The sequence below is a fragment of the Heptranchias perlo genome, chromosome 24 (assembly GCF_035084215.1).
Source record: "Heptranchias perlo isolate sHepPer1 chromosome 24, sHepPer1.hap1, whole genome shotgun sequence".
NCBI lineage: Eukaryota > Metazoa > Chordata > Chondrichthyes > Hexanchiformes > Hexanchidae > Heptranchias > Heptranchias perlo.
Genome location: NC_090348.1, coordinates 16,079,705 through 16,104,431, shown reverse-complemented (window position 1 = coordinate 16,104,431; position 24,727 = coordinate 16,079,705). Strand labels below are relative to the sequence as shown.

Genomic DNA, 24,727 nt, shown 5'->3' with positions numbered 1-24,727 from the left:
AATAATTGGGCACATTTAAGCAAAACATTCAAAGAGCTTTATTTTGCTGTCTGATTTATTACAATATATGACACGATATACCTAAACCTCACATTTCCTGTTTTGAAATAAGCCTCCAATAAAAACAAAATACTGTGTCTTGGTCATTGCACTTGGTCTATAAAAATAACCACTTTTGGAAATTTAAAAAAAATTGTACTAAACATTTTTGAAGGCTTTTGGTTCAATCATTTTATGATTTTCAAAAGTTGTGCTTTTTGAAGGTGTTGGATGCTCTATGAAATGTTTAAGAAGACATCAATAAAATTGATATTTCAGAATTATCCATTCTCTTATTTCCACACCATCTCGTTTGAGCATAATAAATCATCTGAACATCAGTAAACAGTTCAATATTACATGTTTGTGACAGACTCAATAACGTCTACACAATGGTTCTTGTAAAACCATGGTTACAAAGCATAGATTCACTGCACTTGACGGACTTTGGATTTAGTATAAACAGTATGTATGCAATGCACTATGCTGTTTCAAAGTCAGTCAAAAAGGTACAGTGACCATGGCATTAAATTCCATTTTAAAGTGTGCTGCTGCATGCCAGCACAATGTGTAAGAACCCAATGGCTGCGCCACGGAATGGTAAAGACTTATGATTCACCCTGTGCTTAAGTCCCAGTAAATATGCTGAACAAAAAAACTGGCTGAAACACAAAGTAAGCCATTAAGTGGCAACTTTTCAGGCTACAAAGAGGTTACGAGCAGGGTAACTAAGGTCAATTTTGGGACCCGTGCAATCTCAGGTGAGGCTAACAGAGTAGACAGAGGGAATAGTCACATACAGGATGACTTGAATGTTTCAGGTAACTAAGCCAATAATTGTTAGACGCAATAAAATGTAAAAATAATTGGAATGAGTATAGGTAATGACTTGTGTGCAAGGGAGGGGGTGGAAAAACTGAGGCGCTGTCACACCTGCCACTGATAATTGTTGCATTCCTCAGCACACAGCAAAAATGCTTTGCAATAGTTATCTCCTACCAGAGATAAAACTTTGAAAGACAAACATGCACAATAAATTAAATTACTTTGCTGTTTCAGAAACAAGATAAAAACCCAAAGTCTGATTTTCTGTAAAACTCAGTTCTTGTCACCTGATCATCTGCTGGGTTCTGACAGATGTGAAGTGCCTCATCAGTTTCACTGGCTCCATAAAAAGTGTGGGATATTTAAAACCTGGGATTCAACTGGCTGCAAACTCAGACGAATAGGCTGCTGGCTGGACAGTTTCAACAATAAGTCTAACCCACCGAGAAAAAACACAGGAGCCGTCAAAAAATTATTCGAAGTTTGAGATGTTGCTGGGAGTCCTTGGTCACAGATCTGCACCCATTCACTTATGGAAGGTTCCAGCAGATAATGAAACAAGAAGAAACAAGCTTTACGGAAACGGAAGCAAAGACAATCACCTCAGATTTTATTAAACATTGGGGGAGCAGATGCTCCCTCTACATCTGTCCCTATGAGCATAGCACCAAAGAACCAAAAAAAGAGTAGGGAGCAGATGTTGAAGACAGTGGTGCGAAGGGCTCATCGAGAGAATAAAAAGTCTAGTTTGTTGCTCATTTTAGATTAATGGGCAGAAAAATACAAACTGATGAACTCATTCCACAATGGCTTCAAAAATTCTATTCCTCTCTGCCAGAGGAAGCTTGGACGAACTGGCCTCAAGGGCATACCACTACACACTTTCTGGTCTTACATTCATTGGCAATCTTTGCGGATGGGTTTCTGGAAGACATGAAGACCGCAGCAGACCTGATGGTCCTCTGGGCTTAGGGGCATTCCCCTGCCCCTGCCCCAGCCTGACACAGCTCTAGCATAGAAAACACATTCTGCTGCCTAACTGCTGTATTACAATAAGAATGCCCCATAGAACTCTTTCCCTTACAGAACAATCTAAAACCACAGCCCCTTGTATCATGTATCATGCACAGAATTATTTCAGTACCTCAATGCATAAGACAAATGTGTATCTTTCCATGGCTGGGATATATTATGATTCAATAGTCATTAGGTACCTGCAATTGTAATGGTTTTCTTTCACAATCGTTTTTAAATGTTGCAGTTGATCCTGAAAATTTTAACCTACATATTTTTTGTCTGCACAATTAAACACATGGAACAAGCAAGTCTCCAATTTGTTGTGTTCTTACCTTGTTCAACGCTTCAAGAACCAATCCAGGAACACCCACCAACAAACACTGATTTTTAATTACTTTCTGCTTTAATGCCACGTCTGCATCTTGCTTTGGTTTCGATGGGTCCTCTTTCAGATTCACTTTGGATATTAGGTAGTAAAACAAATACATCTAATTAGAAGCAACTCAGAAGAACTTAAAGATACAAATTGAGAGAAAAAAACACAGCCCATCAAGATTACAAACACACAAACAGAGTTTGAGGGAATGCTAACATGGATCTAGTGAATTAAAGAAAAAAAGAGCTTGCATTCATAATACAGTGTGTTTCAAGGCCTCAGGAGCATCCCAATAGAGGAAATAATTCTTTAATATACAACACTCCACTCAATACAATACTTTACCTTGGCTCCGAAGAATAGCATTGTACCAAGGGACTACTGTGTTACCGTTTGAGCTTCCTCAACACTTTTGTCTTATGATCACTGCTAAAAGGCAATTTCAGTAAGGAGACTGAATGCCCCTTGATCCAAAACCTGCCTGCTTATGTACTTTGTATATGAGATAGCATGCTCAGCGTTAATTTACCCTCCAATTCTAGTTTATGGTGAATCATAGGTCAGCGAGATGCCGATCACATTTTCCTGACTCTTCCGAAAGGCAGAAAGTACTGCTCAAAATAAGGAAAGCATGTAGGCCAAATCTAATTGATCAGATAGATGTAGATTCTTTGTGACTGTCAGTCTTGGCTCAGTGGTAGCACTCTAGCCTCTTCGTTAGAAGGTTGTGGGTTCAAGCCAACTACAGAGACCTGAGCACATAATCCAGGCTGAGACTTCAGTGCATTGTCAGAGGCGTTGTCTTTTGGATCAGATGTTAAACCGAGGTCCCACCTGCCCCCTCAGGTGAACGTAAAAGATCCTATGGCATAACTCAGAAGAGCAAAGGAGTTCTCCCAATGTAATGGAGAAAATTTATCCCTCAACCAACATCACTAAAACAGATTACCTGGTCATTTATCTCATTAATGTGTGTGGGACTTTGCTGTGCACAATTTGCTGCTGTGTTGCCCTACATTACAAGTGACTATACTTCAAAACTACTTCATTCGCAGTGAAGTGCTTTGGGATGCTCCAGAGGCCTTGAAACACACTATAAACGCAAGCTCTTTTTTCTTTAAATTATGTAAAATGCATTTACTTTTCTGAACTAATTTACTTCTGGTATACCCATGAACCCATTTATAATAATACGGTCAACATCAATGGATGACTGAGAAATATATTAGAACAAAATAGAAAATTTTAGTTTATAAGATGCTTCTTTTATAGTAAGAAATGCATTTTTCCCCAAGGTCAAGTGCCTTCCAACCAACATCTTCTAAGCTTCCACATCACCTCTAGTTCCTTATATTTTGTGTCCTTGCTTTCCTTCCCTGCCATCCCTCTCTCAGAAATCCAGATAATTTTGGAATAAACCCAGTGATAAATAGTTAACAGCAAGGTAATAATTTTTCCAATTTTGTGCACACAAGAGAAAACTGGTTTTAACCCACTTACCTCTATTACTCCGTGGTAAAACCACTTCAGCACTTCGCAAAAAAATTTCACTATTTTGCATTGACAAAAAAACTAATTCATCACACACAGTATTCTGGATCAGCACTTTTTACTTACCTGGGCAAGTAATCTGTAATATGACTCGAAGGGCCTCAAGCTGTACTGAAGAATAGTTTGCATGACTCTTCAATGCATTTACTATTCTACTTAAAGTTAAGTTCATGACATCCAGACTCAGACTACTGAAAAGACATGAAATGATTATAGCACAGTAATTAATGGCATAAATTCAAAATATAGTGTGAAGTACAATATGTAGAATTCTGCTTTTACTTTTATACAGTTTATAACATTTGAAGGTTTGCAAGAAGAAAACCAAGTTAAATCTATATTCTTAAAGCTAATCTACAAGTTGATGTGTCTAAAGTAGTCTTTGTAGACGGCACAATGCAGTGGATTAATACACTATCCTTTTACCTCTGGGACCCGGATTTGAATCCAAACCAGACTATTTGGATACAACTTTCCTCCATTTTGCCGCTGTGAGAATCCAATGTGAATTAGTTAATTTAATAAAGGGCCATTTAGTTGAAAACAGGACCAGTATGTGCCCCTAAGGGGTAAGAGCTCTACTTATCAAATAATACAGCCATGGTCAACAAGAGGTGAGAGGTAACTTAAAACTAAAGGAAAGAGCACACAAGTGCAAAGAATAGTGTAGAGCCAAGGGACTGGGAGAGATGTAAAGAACAGCAAAGGAAGACAAAAAAGATAATACAAAAAGAAATTTGTGAGGGATATCAAGATTAACACAAAAAGTTTTTACAATTATATTAGAAGAAAAAGGGTAGTCAAGGGTAATGAGGGCCCTTTAAAAACAGATGTGGGTAATATTGCAAATGAAAATAAGGAAATGGCAGACATGTTGAATACATTCCAGGGAAATTGATAACGAATCAAGGACTGGAACTCACTAAAGTTATCGTACGCAAGAAAACAGTATTAGAATAAATAACTGCACCAAAGACTGACAAATCCCCAGGACCTGATGGTTTCCACCCCAGAGTTTTAAAAAGGAAGGTGAGGAAATTGCAGATGCTTTAGCCATAATCTTCCAAAGCTCTCTCGATTTAGGAATTGTCTCTTTAGATTGGAAAATTGCAAATGTAACTCCATTATTTGAGAAAGGCGAGAGAGAGTAACCAGGAAATTATAGATCTGTTAGTCTAACATCTGTTGTGGGCAAGTTATTGGAATCTATAATTAAGGACAGAGTACTGAGCACTTAAAAGACATCTGAGCTGATGAGAGAGCCAACATGGATTTGTAACAGTTAGGTCCTGTCTAATGAACCTAACTGAATTTTTTGAGGAAGTAACAGGAGAATGTCTATGGATGTAGTTTATATGGACTTCCAGAAGGCATTCGATATGGTTCAACATAGGAGACTGTTAGCTAAAATTAAAGCTCATGGAATTGAAGGCAAATTATTGATCTGGTTAGGAGATTGCTTAGGCAGTACAAGACAGAGACTAGGGATAATAGGTATGTACTCTAATTGGAAGGAAGTGACTAGTGGTGTCCCACAAGGATCTATGCTGGGGCCTCAGCTATTCACTATATTTATTAATGACTTAGATAACACAATAGAGAGCCATATATCCAAGTCTGCCGATAAAACAAAGATTGGTGGTATAGTAAGCAGTGTAGACGGGAGCCTAAAATTACAGAGACATTGATATATTGTGGCAGATGGATTTCAACGCAGATAAATGTGAGGTCATCCACTTTGGATCAAAAAAGGATAGATCCGAATATTTTTTTAAATGATGAAAAGCTATGAGCAGTGGAGGTCCAAAGAGATTTAGGGGTCCATGTACACAAATCACAAAAATGTAGTAAGGTACAAAAAAAAATCAAAAAGACTAATGGAATGTTAGCCTCTATATCTAGAGGGCTAGAATATAATGGGGAGGAAGTTTTATATAGTTATATATAAAACTCTGGTTAGACCATATCTGGAGTACTATGTACAGATTTGGTCACCGCATCTTAGAAAGGTTATGCTGGCCTTGGAAGGAGTGCAGCACAGATTCACCAGGGCTCCAAGGGTGAGAATATTGAGGAGAGATTATATAAACTAGGGGTGATTTGATTGACATTTTCAGGATTTTGAAAGGAATTGATAGGGTAAAGAGAAAGAAACTTTTTCCGCTGGTGGGGGAGTCTAGGACAAGGCGACATAAATCTTAAAATCAGAGCCATGCCATTCAGGAGAGAAGTTAGGAAAAACTTCTTTACACAAAGGATGGTCGAAGTGTGGAACTCTCTCCCACGAAAAGCAGTAGATGCTATCTCAATTAATAATTTTAAATCTAAGATCGATAGACTTTTACTAGCCAAGGGTATTAAGGAATTATGGAGCCACGGCAGGTAAAACGAGTTAGAATACAGATCAGCCATGACCTCACTGAATAGCGGAATAGGTTTGAGGGGCTGACTGGCCTACTCCTGTTCCCATGTATGACTTGACAGTTTCAACTCTGTTTCCGATACATATAGGTCCGTACTAGGACATGGGCTATTCTTTCAGATCTAAACCAATAACTTCATTCAAAGAGGCCACAAAAGAGGCAGGAATGTAAAACTTAGAAATTCACAATGATGCAATAGGAGGTGATTTTGAGAGATGGGGGACTAAACTATACTTTTGAGATAGTACTTGAAAAGAGCTTTACTCTGCAAAGAGCACAGATTGTACCTGACCTGAGTGTGCTTGGTGCTGACCACTACATGCAAAAAGTTAGAAAGTGCTCCAAATCTTCATAGACGAGATCCTCTACCTTGATAAGCGCAAACGTTTACAAAACAAAGTTCCAAAATTTGGAAGTCTTCTGTGGTATAGCTCATGGCAACTCCAAGGATATGCAGTTTTAAGAATAGAAGAATTATACCATGTAATGCACAGTATAGTATACTGATTCTGTGTACATTCATGGTCACAATGTCTAATTGCTGTAAATAGATCCTGAAGTAATTGGAGCATGACTGACTGAATAAGATTGTCTGATTATTCAGATGGACAGCTGGTTTTAAATCCATTGCTCCTCCCCAAGTCAGTCGAGCTTCAGCAAAATGACTGGCTTACTTTCTCTGATTATTTTGCATTGTCAATAAAATTTGATGGTGCATGCAAGTGGCAAGACTTTATAATATTTATATAAATAATAGTTGCTCATTGCTTGCGAGTTAGTGACATGTTTAATGAAGTGTTACTGTGGTAATCAGCAGACAGAAAAATGTTTTCAATGTTCTACTTACAGCAACAGATCATCAACCCTTTCAGGGCTGAATATCCTTGGTAACTATCAAATATATACATGTACTTTCTGCAATACACTTATAAAAAGGGTCACCACGTGAATTTTAAATGTGGAATACTGCAAACTAGAATTATGAGGATATAAGGCACCATAGCATAATTCCACATTTGCAGTATTCTCAGCACAGAAATCAAAAACTGATCACATTTTAATTTTTTCCCCCACAGTGTTATCATAGGGAGTTCCTGAAACACCACAATTCCCTATATTGTCTCAACGGAGCCACATTTGCTCAATAAATTACTTATCATAGAATTATCAGCCAGTGTCCAATTTTCCCCAAGTTTAGACTCAGCAGCAATAAGGGAACCTCGTCACCAGTAGGTTCCCGATCTTAGCTGTTTTGTTGGAGAAAGGTATCAAATGGAGACCAGAGAAAGAGACCAGAAGAAAAAATAAACTTCACTCATCCAACCTGTTCTTGCGTAGCTTCTAGCTGAAAAAAAGAGGCTGCTCTCCTGCCTTCTCCCGTGGCCAGAGTGTTGTACAAGCCCCATGAACATCTCAAATTAAAAAAAGGTAGAAAAACTGAACTTACAGTAAGGCACAATGCAATGAAGCACAATTATCCAGCACCGTGGAGTGGTGGAATGTAGGCTTGTATTCACAATCCCTCACACCTTGAGTTTTCAATCCCAGCAATGTTGCTTTTGGAGGTTAGGTTATTCCCCCATAAGAGAAGAATGGAAGGAGAAAGATAAGATACCAGAGTGATCCTCATCCCCACACAGCTCTTGTAGACACCCTCATGGCCTGCTTTGGAACAGCGCTCAAAAACCTGGGAGCAGTTGATTCACCATCTGCCCACTGCACAGGAAAATGTGCGCTGTAACTTCAGCTGGAGAAAAGGATTAAGCAGCTTTAAAAAATGTTACGCGTGCTGGAAAAACAACCTACAAAAATAAAGATTTACCTTCCCAGAAATAGCTTATTAAGGAATTTGCAGGCACTTTCCAGGACATCACAAGAGTCTGAATGTTTTTTCATTATGTCCAGAATGTTGATATGTATCCCTTTTTTCAACAGAACCTTTCTTATTTGTACTGTTAAACAAAAAAGCACAAGTTAAGATTTTTTTTTTAAAAAACTGGTTGCTTTAATATTTTATTGGATGTTCTCCGAATTTTAACTCACCGTTTTGGTCTGCCAAAGTTGCCAGAGCATTTGCAGCTGCCTGAAACACTTCCTTTGATGTGGAATGTAATAACATGGCTGCCATCATCAGTCTGTGAACTGGGTAGCTACAATACAATAAGACAGTACCTTAAAGCATTCTGATCAGAATTGTATAATAAGAAACCTTTCAAAAAAAACTTCAGTAACAAAGTAAAGTGAGAGCCAAGCATATTGTAAAAGCTATGTGCGAATACCAAGTTTCTTCATCTCCAAACTTTGTATGAAGATCATTCTGATACATCAGTAGATTGTTCAGTGCCCAACAAGCTGCTTCCTGAAAAAAAATGTTGCAAAAAAGTGATCACTTTTATATTGGTCCATGTTCCACATGCTTTTGTAGACTATTACTTCGCACCTTCAACCATTCACCACCAGAATTCTTTTGCCCCCTCCAACAAAAACTGTAATTGACTATTTTTTCCTTTCTGAACCAGCCAGCTCAGGTATGTGTCCTTCAAAAAAATAATTTAGCCAATCCAACAGGACACCATTACATGTCCTCTCATATACCATGCTAAGAGCAAAAACAAAATTAAAAGTTGGAAAAACATCGATCTCCGTGGTGCAATACACACAGACCAGGGAACTGTGTTTTACACAAAATAAACTTTTCATTCACAGCTGCCGCAGGTTAAGTGGCCAATTTCCGAGTTACTTTTTGTAAGCTATCCAGTTTTCAATGGAAAATTCATACTTTAATACTCAAATGCATCTTTTCAAAAATACACAGAATAAAACAGTTCAGCACAACTATTAATGGTTTGAGCAATGTAAATATGACACTGTTTGGAAACAGTGACTGAAGATCGTTAATTATAAATGACTGCAACCTGAACAGGTTTGTGAAGCTGGGATTTCAATACTATAAGCAAATATGTCACTACTTCATTTTTTGATATGTGTGTGTGCGTGCACGTTCTATAACAAGAGCCATATAAATAAAATACATCATACAAACTTCTACATTTAATAGCCTTTGGGGAGCAAAGAAATGTTTGTTTTATCTATAGATAACAAAATCTATTACACACTTGTGAAGAACCTTGGAATTCAAGTGTGAGTACCAAGATTTTCATCATCAAATGCCCCCCATTTATTGCATAATCATAAAAGACAAGTACCTAAAAGAAAATATCCCATCATAGTAGAATGGGTCCAGACATTAAAAGATCAAACCAATGTAACTATTACTTCATGCATTTTTTGCATCCTAGATACCAGTTCGAGCAAACTAAAACCAGCAAGAGGTTAATAGAAATTAACTTTTTAGTTGGTTCAAGAGCCACAGGCAATATCTAGTCTCAGTTTAATGACAATTAGCCAAAGACAGATTCAGTGGATCAGTGGACAGGAAAACCTAACACAGCAGAACTTTAAATGGGTTATTTTTATAGTAGCAAAATGGACATCATTTCCCCTCAGGCAATACATATTTCTGAGTGGAATGCATGAAACTGAAAGTATGCCACCGCTTCCACTTGTTCCACTTCCTTATTTTTTTCTCCCCGCCTCACTCAGTCCCACTGCCATCTACAACTCTCCACTGCCCATGTAGCTAATGATATGTGAGCCTAAACAGGGAATGTATTTGACTACAAGAGCCATCACAGTCAGGCCCAAATCATTTCCTCCCCAAAGTCCATAAACACACTCCTTTCCTGCAGGAATCACTGGACTGTAATCAAAAATGAGAATTCTGGAAGCTTATTCCCCCTCCCTTGGGCAAGGACGCTCAGGCCAACTAATGCACCCACTGCCATCCAGCAAACATCAGCAAATACAGTAAACTCCAGGGATCAAACCTGGGTACATCCTAGTCTGTATGGTTTAATACCACACCGCACAGTGTGGGTCTTTCATTGTTTTCTTTAATAACAAGGCATTCGCTGCTTTACAGAAGGCTTTTCAAAGCAAGCCAATATGACAACAAAACTGACTCTACTTGAGGGGCGGGGGGAATTTCTTCAGTAGGTTTTCAGTGCTTCAACTGAATTTAAAGCCTTTAGAAAAATTCAGTATTACTTGATATGTCAATTTCAGCAAAACAATCATATTGGTTTATTCCCTAAAAGTTTAAAAATAACTACATATTTTAAAAGAGTACGAAAATGAAACATTTCAAGTGAGAAAACAATAATATGTCATAGGCTTATCCCTTACCTGGACCTCCTTGTTTGCCTTGTACAATTCCAAAGCTTTACAGCAAGCCTCCATCCAGCAGAGATCATCTTGTCTTTCATCAAGATCCTTGTTCACAAATATTGTTTCAGCTTCGTAAAGAGACATTGAGGGCATTAGAACTTTATTTGATCTAAAGGGACACTATCATTGCAACAAGTGATTTGTCACACAAAGCTACCCATAAATATGTATAAATTGTGGTACTCAGGCAGCAAGTGACACTGCACGCAGTAAATGAAGAAATTGTTGACATTAGTCTCATGATGTCAGGCTTTGCCAACTCATCAGCTTTCAACAGCTATATGACATGAAAGGTTAGCTTTAAGAAAAGCAACAGAAAATGCTGGGAATCCACGGATCAATCAGAAATTGTAGAGAGGAAAGGTGGTTGATGTTTTAGGGCTAGACCCTAAATCAGATTCTCAGCTCTTCATCCAAAATGTTAACCTTCCTTTTCTCTTTACGGATACTGACAAACTTGCTGTTTATTTCAAGCATTTTCTTATTTTAGTACAGCTTCCCGATTCAGTTTTTGAGCATTTATTAAAAGCTTTAAGTTCAAATCCAAAATAATTTGGATTTAACCTAAAACTCAGTTGTTCCACATCATCGTTTTTTAAAAAAAGTTTAATTAATCCCTGTAAATTAGATCACATGGTATTACATTAGAGCTTCAACATATAGCAACATGGAGTTCTAGAACAAAAGATTAAATCCCCTTTCTTCACTCTGCTGAGTTCCCAATTGCAACTATTCTATTTCAGGAAAGTGCCAAGTGGAGGCCTGGTGTCTCCAATTGAGTTGGGATGGGGAGTCTCTGGAGGCAAAAATCAGTATTTTATTGGAAAGGGAGCATGCTGCCACTTCACCCTTTTGGTGAGATGACTTTCAAAGGATGAAGAGTATTTGCAAAGTAGGAGTTGTGCTTCACATCTTTGAACAAGGTTTTGACTACATTCCTACAAACACCACAATATTTTTGGAATGTTGCTTACTTAAAAGAGCCAAACTGCTCAGAGCTGCAGCCTGTAATGTACCATTCTGTGGATATCTCAGAACTGCCTTAATGATAACTTCATGCGCTCCATTCAGTACCAAAATATTGTAAAAATTATCTGGAAAACAAAGATAAAGCTCAGTCTATTATCTCAATTTTTCTTCAATAAAGTGCTTTCCAACATGAATAGATTTTACTAAAACTGCAATGCAGTGTTGATAAAGAAATTAAACTTACCAAGTGTAAACCTCTGAAATAAACAGCAACCAATTTCATGAATTGCCTCACTGTCAGGAAATCTCTTCATTATATTAGTTACCAGACTGTGACATTTTTCATTTCCAGACATCAGAATTTCCACATTATTTGCTGAAAATAAAAACGTATGTTCAATTTTGCACCTAGGAAAACTAATTCTCAGCTCCCTTGCACTAATTGTTTGAGCATTCATCTTGAAGTAAAAAGAGCTGGTCACAAATTTGTTACGTGGCATCCATTGTCTCACCCAACAGCCAGTGAGAGATATCATTCAATGACAGAAGATGGACACTAAACTCATTTTCTCTCCCTTAGCATCAGTTATAAATCAGTTGTAAAATGTTGATCTCTGGACAGACTCAAATTAGCAACTATTGAAAATATAAAGCAGGAATTTTGTTTGCTCATCCATCCCATTAATTGCAACATAAATTGTTAAATTATCACTCTTTAAACAATTTGATTAACAGTTCTGATAAGAGCTTATTAAGCAAATCGACTTACATGGACCAGCCAAAGGCAGCAGAGCCCTCAGAGCATGCAGTATTGTATCTTCGTGTTCATGAAAGTTTTTTATGGCTTCCAAAATGACCCTATGATCTTTCACTTCTACAAATTCAACCACCTGCTCATCTGGAACTTAAATCAAAATCAAACGTTATGTATCAGGCATCAAAAATAGATGGAGAACAAAAGCCCAGACTGTTGTCAATCAATGCAATGACCTATAAAGGAGTATATACACTAAACATATCTTTGGGATATCTTATTACTTCATTAGGTTTTGTAAGATGAGATTTTTTTTTTACAGCTTTGCAATGCACAAAAGTATGACACAAGCTTTCCAGAATCCACTTTGAAATTCATCTGATAGAATATGTTATGAATTTGATCTTTTTGAAATATGAACCTTGGAGAGCATTTTCAGCCATTTGCAGAATGATGGCAAAACAAACTTCTAAACTGTACATTTACAGTTGACTGCAATTAGTTTTAGCCACTGTACTCAGAAGTTACAAAGTGACCAATAGAAAAAGTTAGAACACAGGAAGGAAAAAAGGCAATGAAAGATTCAAGGGAGGGCAAGAATTAAGAGAAAAAGGGGAGGGCATGAGTGTTTGTACTTTTGAGAAACAATCCTAACATGGAATTGCACATATAAACTTTCTCATCATTGGAGTGGAACTTATATTGAGGTTTATCACATTTTCATTGCTATTCTTGTCACAAGTTGCTTTTAGCTTTTATACTAAACATTCAAAAAGCAAAAATATTTCCAAGGAGACATAAAATTGTTCAATGCACATGTATTTTGAAAAATACCCACACATCAAAAATTACAGGCGTTTGCCTTTAGTTTCAACTGCCCCTCACCCCCAAAAAAATTCTCTTATTTCAAATACCTGCTAGAATAATTATTCCACTGAATTACCTTTTTCTAAAAGTGCGCACAACACTTGACATCCATGCATCTGAATTCCACAATGATCAGCAAATTTCTGCATTGCCTCAATAACCAAAGTAAAAACATCCATTTCTTCATCTCGAAGCAATAATGAAATTTCATCTGCAATGTGATTTCAAAAGCAGCAATTTTCTTAGAAGATGTTTGTACAAAACTTAAATCCCAACACTACACTAATGTAACAAAGAAAGAGACACATAGCCAAATATTCAACCTTCTTTTTAATCCTTTTTAACTAACAAATAATGTATAAAAGGTTCACTGTGAAGTAAACTTAAATGAGGAATACCATTGTCTTTTTAAAAGCTCACAAATGCTACTTGCATAAATGAGTTATGGAAGTAAGTCTTCCTCACTAATACACTTATTGACATTTGACTGGTTGAAAATGGTTTAACACTAAGCTATTAATTCGGAGTTCTGAAGGAAGGTCCCACCCGAGCTGATCAACCGACTGCAGATTGCCAGCATTTTCTGTTGTTGTTTCAGATTTCCAGCATTTGCAGTTTTCCTTTTTATCTCAACAAATTATTTGTTGTCAACAATGTAATGTATAAACAATGTGTTATTTATCCAGATGTCCACTTCCATCATCATAAGATTAAAGCTCAAATGGTTCATGGATATTATCTAAATCCCCACGCCCAAATGATTAAATTACATCTTAAGCTCACTCTTAACCATGTATAATATTTTGAGAGAAACACTTTCCTCATCTTTATTGAGGCCAATGATTATTAAAGACTAAAATTACACCTATTGAAGATTGAGAGTTTACTGTAACAGTTCATATCAGAGTGCAATATGGTTAACAGACATCTAATTTAACAGTATGGAGAATAATAAATAGCTAGTTTAACAATCTTCTGAATTCCAAATTCCTTGTCCTTGTATATACAATAATATATTTTAAAGTATATTACACTGTGGGAACATCATCTTCCATTTTGCTCTTATTTTGGTACAGGTGGGGGTTAAATCTACCACCATGCTAATGCATTTGATGGATGATGAACAATTAATAACTGTTACATAATCACAAGGTTAGTGAGTGAATCTGCAGTTGCTAACCAGGCAGCCATAGTTCAGTTAATATTACAAGTAGGGCTTGTGATTTGTCAAAGCATCACATACTTCGATTTTGATTTTTGCCGAGTGCAATTTTCCTGGTCAATTAGGTTGAAAGTGCTGATCCCAAATTCTTATTCTGCATGACAAACTAACAGCAAGGATTGAACCTCTGATCCTTGAAGCACAAGGTGAATGTCAGTGGCTGCACCTCAAGCTCATAAAGGAGATGCAGCGGTTCTGTAAATCTTTGTTTCCTGTGGTTGAATATCCTGTGGTTTTGAAATTTGGATGCTGGATCAATTGAAATTCTCAAGACTGAGATCGATAGATTTTTATTAGGCAAAGAGTATCAAAAGATATGGATCAAAGGCAAGTAATTGGCGTTGAGATACAGATTAGCCATGATCTAACTGAATGGCACAACTGGCTCGAGAGGTTGAATGGCCTATTCCTGTTCCTATGAATCAGGACAGGTTTTGCCAATTAAAAACGAACAGATGAAGTGATTGCAGTTAAAACAGAAGGACATCATCAGGGAATTAAACAGATTTGATCTAAAGCTGTTTGATCTGTGGCTGCACTTAATCAGCTGTGTACAATGTATCAGTACAAATGGACTCTCACCTCACAAATGGATCTTTTGGTGCATCACAGAAGCTATTGTAATATACAACCACAGGCACCAAACATCCAATCCTTGAGCAAAACTACATACTATTTAACAGTTCATCTAACTCCGAGACACAAAATCGATTGAAGTCTGCAAAATTATACTATGCATGACTGTCCACATGATTTGCCCAACAATATATATTTTTCTGTATATTTTCCCGTGACAATCGCTAGCCCCAATTATAAGGGAATTATGTTGGTACAAAAACAGGTGAGCCTACTGTACATTATATTGATTTTCATGCATCTGTTCTGTCTCCATCGAGCTCAGAAAATATACATAGGAAAAAGGATGTTATTAACAATGTTGGACTTATTTTTCAGAATTTAACTGGAATTACTATACCTGACTGAACAAGGAGTGTTAACACCTTAAGGCCAAGCAGCAGAATGGCGGGATGAGAATTGTAATTCAACAACAATGTCAGGATCTGTCTAAAATACAAATGAGGAAGAAAAAAAAGTCATAAAAGTATTTTTTTTTTAAAGTACAATTTCAATATGAAATAGTTTGAGATACTACTGGTCATTTTTTTTTTTTAAATAGCTACTATAATCAAGACCCCTCCAACCCTGGTAGCTAAAGGAACTGCTTGGTGCAGTACGAAGCCATATAAATACCAGAAGATCTGTGCTGAGTTAACCAATTTCAGTCGAATCAGTTGCAGTGCTACAAACACCTTCAGCATCCATGGGCTAAGGAAGGAAAACAAAAAGGTCAACCAGGCTTCCCACTCCTAACCGTTATCCAGTAATCGTTGCGGAAAACATGGATAATCTTGAGGCCACCAGGGTGGCTAGTTAAGTTGCCTTCTTGATGATAAATCAAACATTCAGCAATTTGTCCCCATTTGATCAGATTTGAAGGGGGAATTTTTTATTCCATTCAAATTTCACTGACAGGATCAGGCTTGGCTATAATAAGCTCTGCAGAAAAATAGTCTACTGACACTCACTATCGAGGCTCACACACAAAGAATGATCACATGGATGAGCTACTAGAGGCCTATGGCTCCTGTGGTGCCATACCCCAACAAGAGACAGTACCTTCAGGAATGCAGAGAAGAAAATTGTGGGAAAATATATAAAAATAAACAACAATGTGACCAGAAACTTAACTGGACCAGCCACATAAACACTGTGGCAATAAGAGCAGGTCAGAGGCTGGGTATTCTGCAATGAGTGACTCACCTCCTGACTCCCCAAAGGCTTTCCACCATCTACAAGGCACAAGTCAGGAGTGTGATGGAATACTCTCCACTTGCCTGGATGAGTGCAGCTCCAACAACACTCAAGAAGCTCAACACCATCCAGGACAAAGCAGCCCGCTTGATTGGCATCCCATCCACCACCCTAAACATTCACTCCCTTCACCACCGGCACGCCATGCCTGCAGTGTGTACCATCTTCAGGATGCAATGCAGCAACTCACCAAAGCTTCTTCGACAGCACCTCCCAAACCCGCGACCTCTACCACCTAGAAGGACAAGGGCAGCAGGCAGATGGGAACAACACCACCTGCACGTTCCCCTCCAAGTCACACACCATCCTGGCTTGGAAATATATCTCTGTTCCTTCATCGTCGCTGGGTCAAAATCCTGGAACTTCCTACCTAACAGCACTGTGGGATAACCTTCATCACACAGACTGCAGCAGTTCAAGAAGGCAGCTCACCGCCACCTTCTCAAGGGCAATTAGGGATGGGCAAAAAATGTTGGCCTTGCCAGCGACGCCCACATCCCATGAACGAATTAATAAAAAGTATTAATGGTGACTATGAGCCATATAAACACCCACACACAGGCAAGAGCATGCAAACAGCCACATCTTTGAGTTGCAATTGTGCTAGAAAAACATGAAAAAGTAGTTTAGGTAAACAAACCTAGAAGGGGTTTTAATTGGTAAAAGTAATGAATGGAAAGGATAGTAGAGGCTACATGCACGAGAGAAAGGAAAGCAGTTCATTGCATATAGGTATAGAGGGGAGAAAAGTCAGGTAAATCAACAAGAGTCGAAAAAAGCCAACAGAAACATTAAGTAGCTATGTAAGTACAAGAAAAGCTCACAAATCAGTTGAAAAGGAAACCATAAAATTAATGGAGATTCTAAGCAGTATAAAATGAAATGATATATGCAGTTGTGAAAATTGAGAAAAAGAAAAAAGTGAAGGAGGAAAGAAGATTGAACAAGTCACTAAGAAATAAGTACAGAAGAATCAAGTTGTGACAGAGGAATAGAAACTGTGCAAAAAAAATTAGGAGCGGGCAATAAACTAGGGTAAGTGAGCTTAGAATCCGAACTCTAAATGAAAAAGGAAGGCTGCAATAGCAGATGAGAGATTAAATGGATCCAATGTCAGATAAAGGACTGAATGATACAAGTTGGTATGCCAAATTGTAAAGCTAACCATTTATGTATTAACAATGTAACAATAAGCTATAATTTAAATGCTTTTAAACATTAATTGTGGATTTACTATAGCGCTGTTCCAATCAGTTGGAGGATCTGCTGTTTTATAATGACGGGAGGATTATAACACACAAATATTTCCATTATAAATCCCTATGTCCACATTTATAATGCAAACTATCTTGTAACTTGTCACACTGTAATTACACTCTTCCACCAACCTTAAAGATCCCAAAGTACTATTCAAAGAGGAACTAAAAGCACTATTCAAATAGGAACTCAGAGCATATCTGGTGTTCTACAAATTTACTTTTAGAATAGGAACATTAATTTTAACTATATTGGAATTATTTCACACACATTTCATCTGGTCACGTGAATGGAGAAAATACTCACTGATGCACTCCAAGCACATCCCAGTCCTTTCCCACGTCTTGGGGTGCAGCCAATTTGTTAATTATGTCTGGACAGAGCTCAATCAGTTTACAGAGTAAAGACCAACCTGTCTGGTCAAAGTAATAAAAAGCACATTACCATGAAGAATATTAACCACACTTGTTTCTGTTCATTTTAACTTTTGTTAGCAATAACATTTCAAGCCTGCTTAGTATTCTAGAATACAGAATATAATTTAACAGTAACTTTAGCAAAATGGAAAACTTCATAATCAAGTCTTCTAAAGAGTTTTGGTGGATCAAAATTGATCCATGAAAAAGTCAAAGACCAAGGCATTCCAATCTTCTACTGGAAAATGTATAATACTTTTTTTTTTAACACCTTAATTGGAAGCAGGGCTAACATCTTGATCAGGGCTAGCTCCAAAAAGGACGCCAAAGAACATTAAAAAAAGTTAGAAAATATATCAAGGTGGTGTAAATGCATTACAAGAAATTAAGAAAAAGTATTCTCTTCTATTTTAACCTTCTAGAGTTGGCTCTTCAATTCAGTTCTGAATAACAGATCCGAAGTAGGTATGGAAGTCAGCAAGTGAAAGTTAAGTGTTGTTTCTTTTTCACTAAACAATCCATTACAAAAAAAGGATGCTTGTCTTTTTTTTGTAAAAGACAAAAGACAAAAGGTGAGAGATAGCACATTAAACATAAGTATATAATAAGTTTTAAAAGATAGTTGTGTTCATTGTTTTGTTAAAACAGCAGGGATATTTAAGAGTGTGTGCTAAATTAGTAATAAAAATATTTCTGTTTTAGTGGTGTTGGTTGAGGGATAAATATTGGCCAGGATATCAGGAGAACTCTCCTGCTCTTCTTCTAGTAGATCTTTTACATTCACCCGAGAGGGCAGACAGGATGTAGCATTTCATCTGAAATACGGCACCGCCGACATTGCAGCACTTTGGAATGTCCTGAGGTCGTCAGAAGTTCTATATAAATGCAAGTTCTTTTTTTCCTCTTTCTCTTAAATCACCATCTACAGCTTTGTGTTCTGAGTCTAGATGACCTTTCTGAAGCTCAACATAAATAAGCTTTTTTTTGCAGGATTCTCCATTTACTTTATACAACAAAAATGAAATCTCATATTTTAATGCTCAAAACAAGACTGCGGTGAGGTTACTTTTGGTCTTAAGGTAATAGGGAAGGGTTGCCTGGGTCATTACTTGAAACTCCACTATTGTCATATTCTTGTGCACCCGCGCAACTAAATTCTTGTGCCAGCATTATACTGCTTCTTTAGTGCTGACACCAAGCTGAAATTTTTGGCACCAAATAAAGCAAAATATTGCTGACAAAAAGGTGGGCATACCTAATTTCACTGCAGCAAAATCTTGCTGTTCTGGAGCAAAATATTTTATTTCTGCATTTTTAAAAAAAAATCCTCCCTTCACTGATGGAGTGCTCGCTTATGCTATTTGTCCATCCATTACATCATCCATTGCAAGGCAGTTTGAGGTTGTCCCTGGTTGTTGGTGCTTGGGTACAGTAGTGAATTATGATATTGGACTAGCAACCTGGAGATCATGAGCTCAAAGGCAAGTTGTGAAACTGAACTTAGTATCTTCTGGTAATTTGTGGGCAGGCATGATCATGAAGTTGCCAGATTGTCATAAACATCCAAATGGTTCACTAATGTCTTTCAGGACAGAGGACATGCCAGCCCTACCTGGTGTGGCCTACATGTAACTCCAGTCCCACATTAAGTGGTCGACTCTTAATGCCCTCTATGGCAACCATGGATCGGCAATAAATGCAGCCTTCCTGGTTTTAAGTGCCTGCTTGTAGCACAAATCTCCTCCAGCAAAAAAGGTTGATATGCATCTCCTACTTCCAGGAGTGCTGCTCTCCCTCTCAAATCCAAATAAAGCTCTCGGTTGAAAAAAATACTAACAAAATCAGCTGAATGTTTTATTCTCCACCAGTCAGCTCAGAGTGGGAGCAGCATAAGAGTGCAAACAAGAGGAAGAGATGGCCTCAAATCACTTCTGCTTTGCATGTTCTATAATTTTCTTGCTTTTAAAAAAACTCAACCAGTTTCTTGTACTTTCATTCTAATTCTATCAACTGAAGAGGGCCTTCAAACTGCCACAGGTCTTCCCAATCTGTACAAAATTCATAACAGGCCAGCTAACATTGCTCTGCGTATTATGCCATATTCAGCACCCTCACACAATACTCCAAATGGCCAATTGTGATGCTGTTCCAAGCGCTGTCAGATATAGTATACCTGCAATATAATTTACAGGTGTATACAAGTATGTTCAGATCTTGTCTGTGATTATGAGTGACAGTAACAGACATAAATGCAATCAACATTGAATCCAGGCTATTTTGGTAAGATCAAATTTCCATGAAGAGACACATGGTGTTCATGGGAAATATTTGGCAAACTTATTAAGAGTTGGGGAGTGAGAAGAGACATGCATCATTTTCATCACTATGACAAGTACAAGTAATATGCTAATGTTTCGACATAGTTCACGCCATTTGAGTTGTGCAAATTTAAAAATGCTAAACACTTTTCATGAAGGTTGTGCTTCTTTAAAAGATTTTTAAAAGTATTTTAAAACTCACACATGAGCCTGAAACAAAACTGGATGAAAACAAATCTATTAACTCTATATTTGTACCAGTCACACCATCATATTGGAAACAGAAAATAGGTCATTAAACAAAAATGTCACCACCTACCTGTTGAATACTGGCAACACAGGCAAAAGATTCCAGAACTACCAGCAACGGCATGTGGACGTTCTTATTTCCGAATAAGTTCGAGGCTATTTAAAATGTAAACAACCAGAGCTGGACATCAAAACATGACCGATTTATAATGGATTTTTTTTTTAAAAAACTGTATCTAAAAATCACACGACCACTTACCATTTTGCACGGAGGTAAGGAGAAGCAAATCGTCAAAAATCTGAAGCAAAGTGTGGACTTGTTTCTCCGGCTCTATGTTTCGGAGACGAACTATGAGTTTTTTAAGGTTTTCTTCCAGTTGCTCCGAGTCCGCCATGATTCGTCGACAGTTTCAACATTGGACACTTTTCATGTTTATACGTAGACAAAACCATCTGGTGTGTGACAGCGTCTCGGATTTGACCGGGCAGTCACTTCCTTAAAAAGTGGTCACGCTATGAGCGCTAGGGGCTTGGGTAATATTGTTGCTGCTCAAAATGTAACTTTGAAAAAATGGAATTACAAAAAGTTTCAGGGACTTTCCGAGCGGCAGTTTCACCCCAACACCAGCCGGTTTCCGCCGTTACTCGCTAGCTATCGGCAACCTTGGCTGCACCCTTCTGTTCTTTTAAAAAAAATAGTATCACAGGCAGCATCGAAAGCCCCCCTCCATTTGTTCCTAAAAATAAAATCGACATTGGTGTTGTTGGGAAGTCCAAAGCAGGCGTCAAATAGTAGGCTGGGCCGTAAGAACCCGCAAAGAAGGCACTCCCATCCCGTCCTTGGCTGCAGCGACGGAAAGAAAGTTGGCAAGTTGCCAAGGCACCCAAAGCGTATCATCAGAATAAAGCACAATCGCTATCACGAGTTATACTTTATTTCTACAGTTTATCAATTAGGTCACCATTCGCTTGGCACCTTTACAATTTACAATTTTGGTCAGGCAAGTGTCTGACGCAGGAAGAAACCCACCCATCACGTTTAAGAGTCTGCAATTCGAGTGATTGAGATTGCTGCACCCACCTGTGGGGTTTGTTACCCCCCCCCCCCCCCCCACCACCAAATGGAGTCCAGCTCAATCAAAACATTTTTGATACTGCACCTTAAATCCACTAATTTTGATTTGAACACATAATCCAGGCTGACACTCCAGTACAACACTGAGTGAATGCTACACTGTCAGATGTGCACTCTTTCCAAATGAGGCGTTAAACCAACGTGCAGTCTCAGGTGGTCCAAAAATATCCCATTGCACTATTTCAAAGGAGCAGAGGAGTTCTGCCCTGGTTAATATTTATCCCTCAACCAACATCACTAAAAAAAAATATCTGGATATTATCTGCTGCATTTCCTACATGTCAACCTAAAAAAAAAAGTATTTCATTGGCTGTAAAGTCGTTTGAGACCTCCTGAGGTCCTGAAAAGTGCTACATAAATCCAAGTTCTTTCTTCAATACTTTAATATGTCATTTACAATCCAAACAGTTCATTTCTATAGAGTTGAAAGAAAAAGATATCTTCAATTTTCTTACAAAATACTGTGTTAGGCAAGGGGTACAATATCCCAGGGATGCTGAACCTTTTGGAGCTGGGGGCAGGATACTAATGCCAAAAACAGTGGGTAGGCCACATACAATTGAGGCAGAAATATGAGCCCTCATACACAAAACAAGCACGATTGCTCACCTAAACAATTCAAGCCCTACCCCCCAATCCTAGATTAAAATAAAAGGGCTACTGACTTACCAGAGTTTGGTCTGATTGTCAGTGTCGTGAAGGGGAAGTGGAAATAGAGTCTTGAAAGCAAGTGTTCCGGATAGCAACAAATTAAAGTTAACATTTATATTAATTTGGAGGATGCAGTGGGTAGGAGCTGAAGGAAAAGATGAACGGCCTATGATGTTTTGAGAGGGAGAGAAGATGAGCTATGTAATGAAAGAGTGGCCTGTGATCTGCATTGGTGTTTTTCCCTTTTAAGCCCCTTAAGTGGGGGGAGGGGGGTGTTGGGGGATTAGGTACAAACGTGTCCCTCCACCGACGACACTGGGCTTTAACCCATGTCATCTTGACTGATCAATAATAAATCAAATAAAACCAAATTATATCATAATTTTATTATTGGTGTCGATGAGGCACTCCAGTCCCTGTGGTGCCCACCGGTCACTGAAAGCCTCAAGCGCACTGGCAGACACTACGTGCTCCTTCTCCAGGGCCACCCGGGTATGAAGAATGCATTGGAAGTGAGGAAGACAATTGAAGCGACTGCCCCCATGGGCCACCTCCAGCCTGGACCCATTGATGGCCACTCTGGTCAGGCACTGGAGCAGACCAACAAGGAGGTCCTCAGACTTGCCCACTCGCTTTCCTCACCAGTGGTCAAAGATCAGGAGCGTGGGACTGAAGTGCAACCAAAACTTGAGGAGCAGCCCCCTTAAATACTGAAATTGGGGCTGCAATCTCTCACTCAGTGTACACATGAAAACAGAACTCCTCCAGGCAGCAGAAATTGCACGTAGCCTGGCTGTCCATAAAGCAGCTTAGCAGCCAGTTTGTCAGTACTGCTCCGTGCAACACTCTCCACCCCATAGCCCCAATGTGCTGGGGTGGATTCCCGCATAGCGAGCCCTCCATTGGGGGCCTCCGCCACATGGCAAGATGGTATGCCAAGGCGTGTCCAGATGGGAGACAAGGGCGATGAAGTGGACAGTCTGCAGAAGCAGCCTGTACAGGAAACCCCTCCGAGCAGAGTGGAATGGCACGGAAGGAATTTCCGAGAGATGGTTCAAGTTGTGAGGTTGCGCCCTGGACAACGTGCCAGGACATCCGTTCAAAGTCCTCAGCAACATCCATCCCGCTCCTCCACCATCCAGCACATCCCTGACTCAGGCGGCTGGAGAAGAGGAGGGCCTGGGCTAGCAAGGTAACCAAAGTCAACTACACGGAGGTGCGGATTCCTGAGCAGCGGCTCCCATAGGATAGCCGCCACCCCTGATGGGAGTAAAGCTCCAGCTGGAGGCAACCGTATTCCAGATCCCGATTAGATCCTGGTAAAGGACAGGCAGCTGCTGCAAGGATGCCCGTCTACATGACAAACAGGAGCTGCCGGTCATAATTCAGGTCATGCAGCTAGTGGAAGAAACGTCGCCAGCGCACACCATCTTGGACGATCCTCAACATACAGGTATCGCTGTAGGGTCCGAAGGTGGAAAGTCTCTACCTGGGTATGAACGCACACCGACGCCTGACTGCCCTCCCTAAGTGGGGGACTCAGGACCGCAGCAGCAACCCAGTGCTTCTTTATGCCCCAGAAGAAGTCTGCATTGGTTTTGGGTGGTCGGAAAGGCTGATGTGCAGGGCAGCAGAGATTCTTGCCATCAAATATGAGAGAGCGAGAGAGAGCAGCTGGGAATCTTAAATTTGCAAGAAGTGAGTTGAGAGTGTGATTTGCTAGTTCTGGCAGTAATCGGGTGACAAGCTTTACTGGAAGTAAACTGTGCAAGAAAAACAGTTGCGGAGCTTATGATACAGCTGGGGGGGGAGGGAAGAGGAGTGTCTGGCGTATAGCAGATCAAGAAAGGCTAGAGTCTGGAAGGAGGCCATTCGGCCCATCGAGTCCATGCCAGCTCTATGCAAGAGCAATCCAGCTAGTCCCACTCCCTCGCCCTATGCCCGTAGCCCTGCAATTTTTATCCTTTCAAGTACTTATCCAGTTCCCTTTTGAAAGCCATGATTGAATCTGCCTCCACCACCCACCCTGGCAGTGCATTCCAGATCCTAACCGCTAGCTCTGTGAAAAAGTTTTTTCTCATGTCACTCTTGGTTCTTTTGCCAATCACCTCAAATCTATGTCCTTTGGTTCATGACCCTTCCACCAATGGGAACAGTTTCTCTCCACCTACTATATTGAGACCCCTTCATGATTTTGAATACCTCTATCAAATCTCCTATCAATCTTCTCTGTTCCAAGGAAAACAACCCTAGCTTATCCAGTCTAACCATGTAACCTCATCCCTGGAATCATTCTATTAAATCTTTTCTGCAGCCTCTCTAAGACCTTCACATCCTTCCTAAAGTGCGTGTCCAGAACTGGACACCATACTCCAGTTGTGGCCAACCCAGTGTTTTATAAAGGTTCATCATAACCTCCTTTCTTTTGTACTCTATGCCTCTATTTATAAAGCCCAGGATCTCGTATGCTTTTTTAACCGCTTTCTCAACCTACCCTGT

The 24,727-nt window shown here is 39.1% G+C and overlaps 1 protein-coding gene across 2 annotated transcripts in view; it reads right to left on the bottom strand.

Annotated features, from left to right (window-relative positions):
* The window catches only part of lrrk2 (leucine-rich repeat kinase 2), a 112,617-nt gene extending 91,327 nt beyond the window's left edge, over nucleotides 1–21,290 (bottom strand). Inside the window, exons 1-14 of one of the 2 annotated variants that reach the window (XM_068004820.1) lie at nucleotides 20,702–21,290; nucleotides 20,513–20,598; nucleotides 17,766–17,875; nucleotides 15,307–15,395; nucleotides 13,185–13,319; nucleotides 12,257–12,391; nucleotides 11,732–11,863; nucleotides 11,493–11,612; nucleotides 10,477–10,586; nucleotides 8,511–8,590; nucleotides 8,275–8,381; nucleotides 8,054–8,183; nucleotides 3,875–3,999; nucleotides 2,214–2,338 (exon numbers count right to left, since the gene is read on the bottom strand). In XM_068004820.1, the coding sequence (XP_067860921.1) occupies nucleotides 2,214–2,338; nucleotides 3,875–3,999; nucleotides 8,054–8,183; nucleotides 8,275–8,381; nucleotides 8,511–8,590; nucleotides 10,477–10,586; nucleotides 11,493–11,612; nucleotides 11,732–11,863; nucleotides 12,257–12,391; nucleotides 13,185–13,319; nucleotides 15,307–15,395; nucleotides 17,766–17,875; nucleotides 20,513–20,598; nucleotides 20,702–20,837 (1,620 nt within the window). In that variant the 5' untranslated portion in view covers nucleotides 20,838–21,290. The remainder of the gene's footprint in view (nucleotides 1–2,213; nucleotides 2,339–3,874; nucleotides 4,000–8,053; nucleotides 8,184–8,274; nucleotides 8,382–8,510; nucleotides 8,591–10,476; nucleotides 10,587–11,492; nucleotides 11,613–11,731; nucleotides 11,864–12,256; nucleotides 12,392–13,184; nucleotides 13,320–15,306; nucleotides 15,396–17,765; nucleotides 17,876–20,512; nucleotides 20,599–20,701) is intronic. The other variant, XM_068004821.1, reaches the window with a different exon arrangement.
* Nucleotides 21,291–24,727: the final 3,437 nt, after the last annotated feature.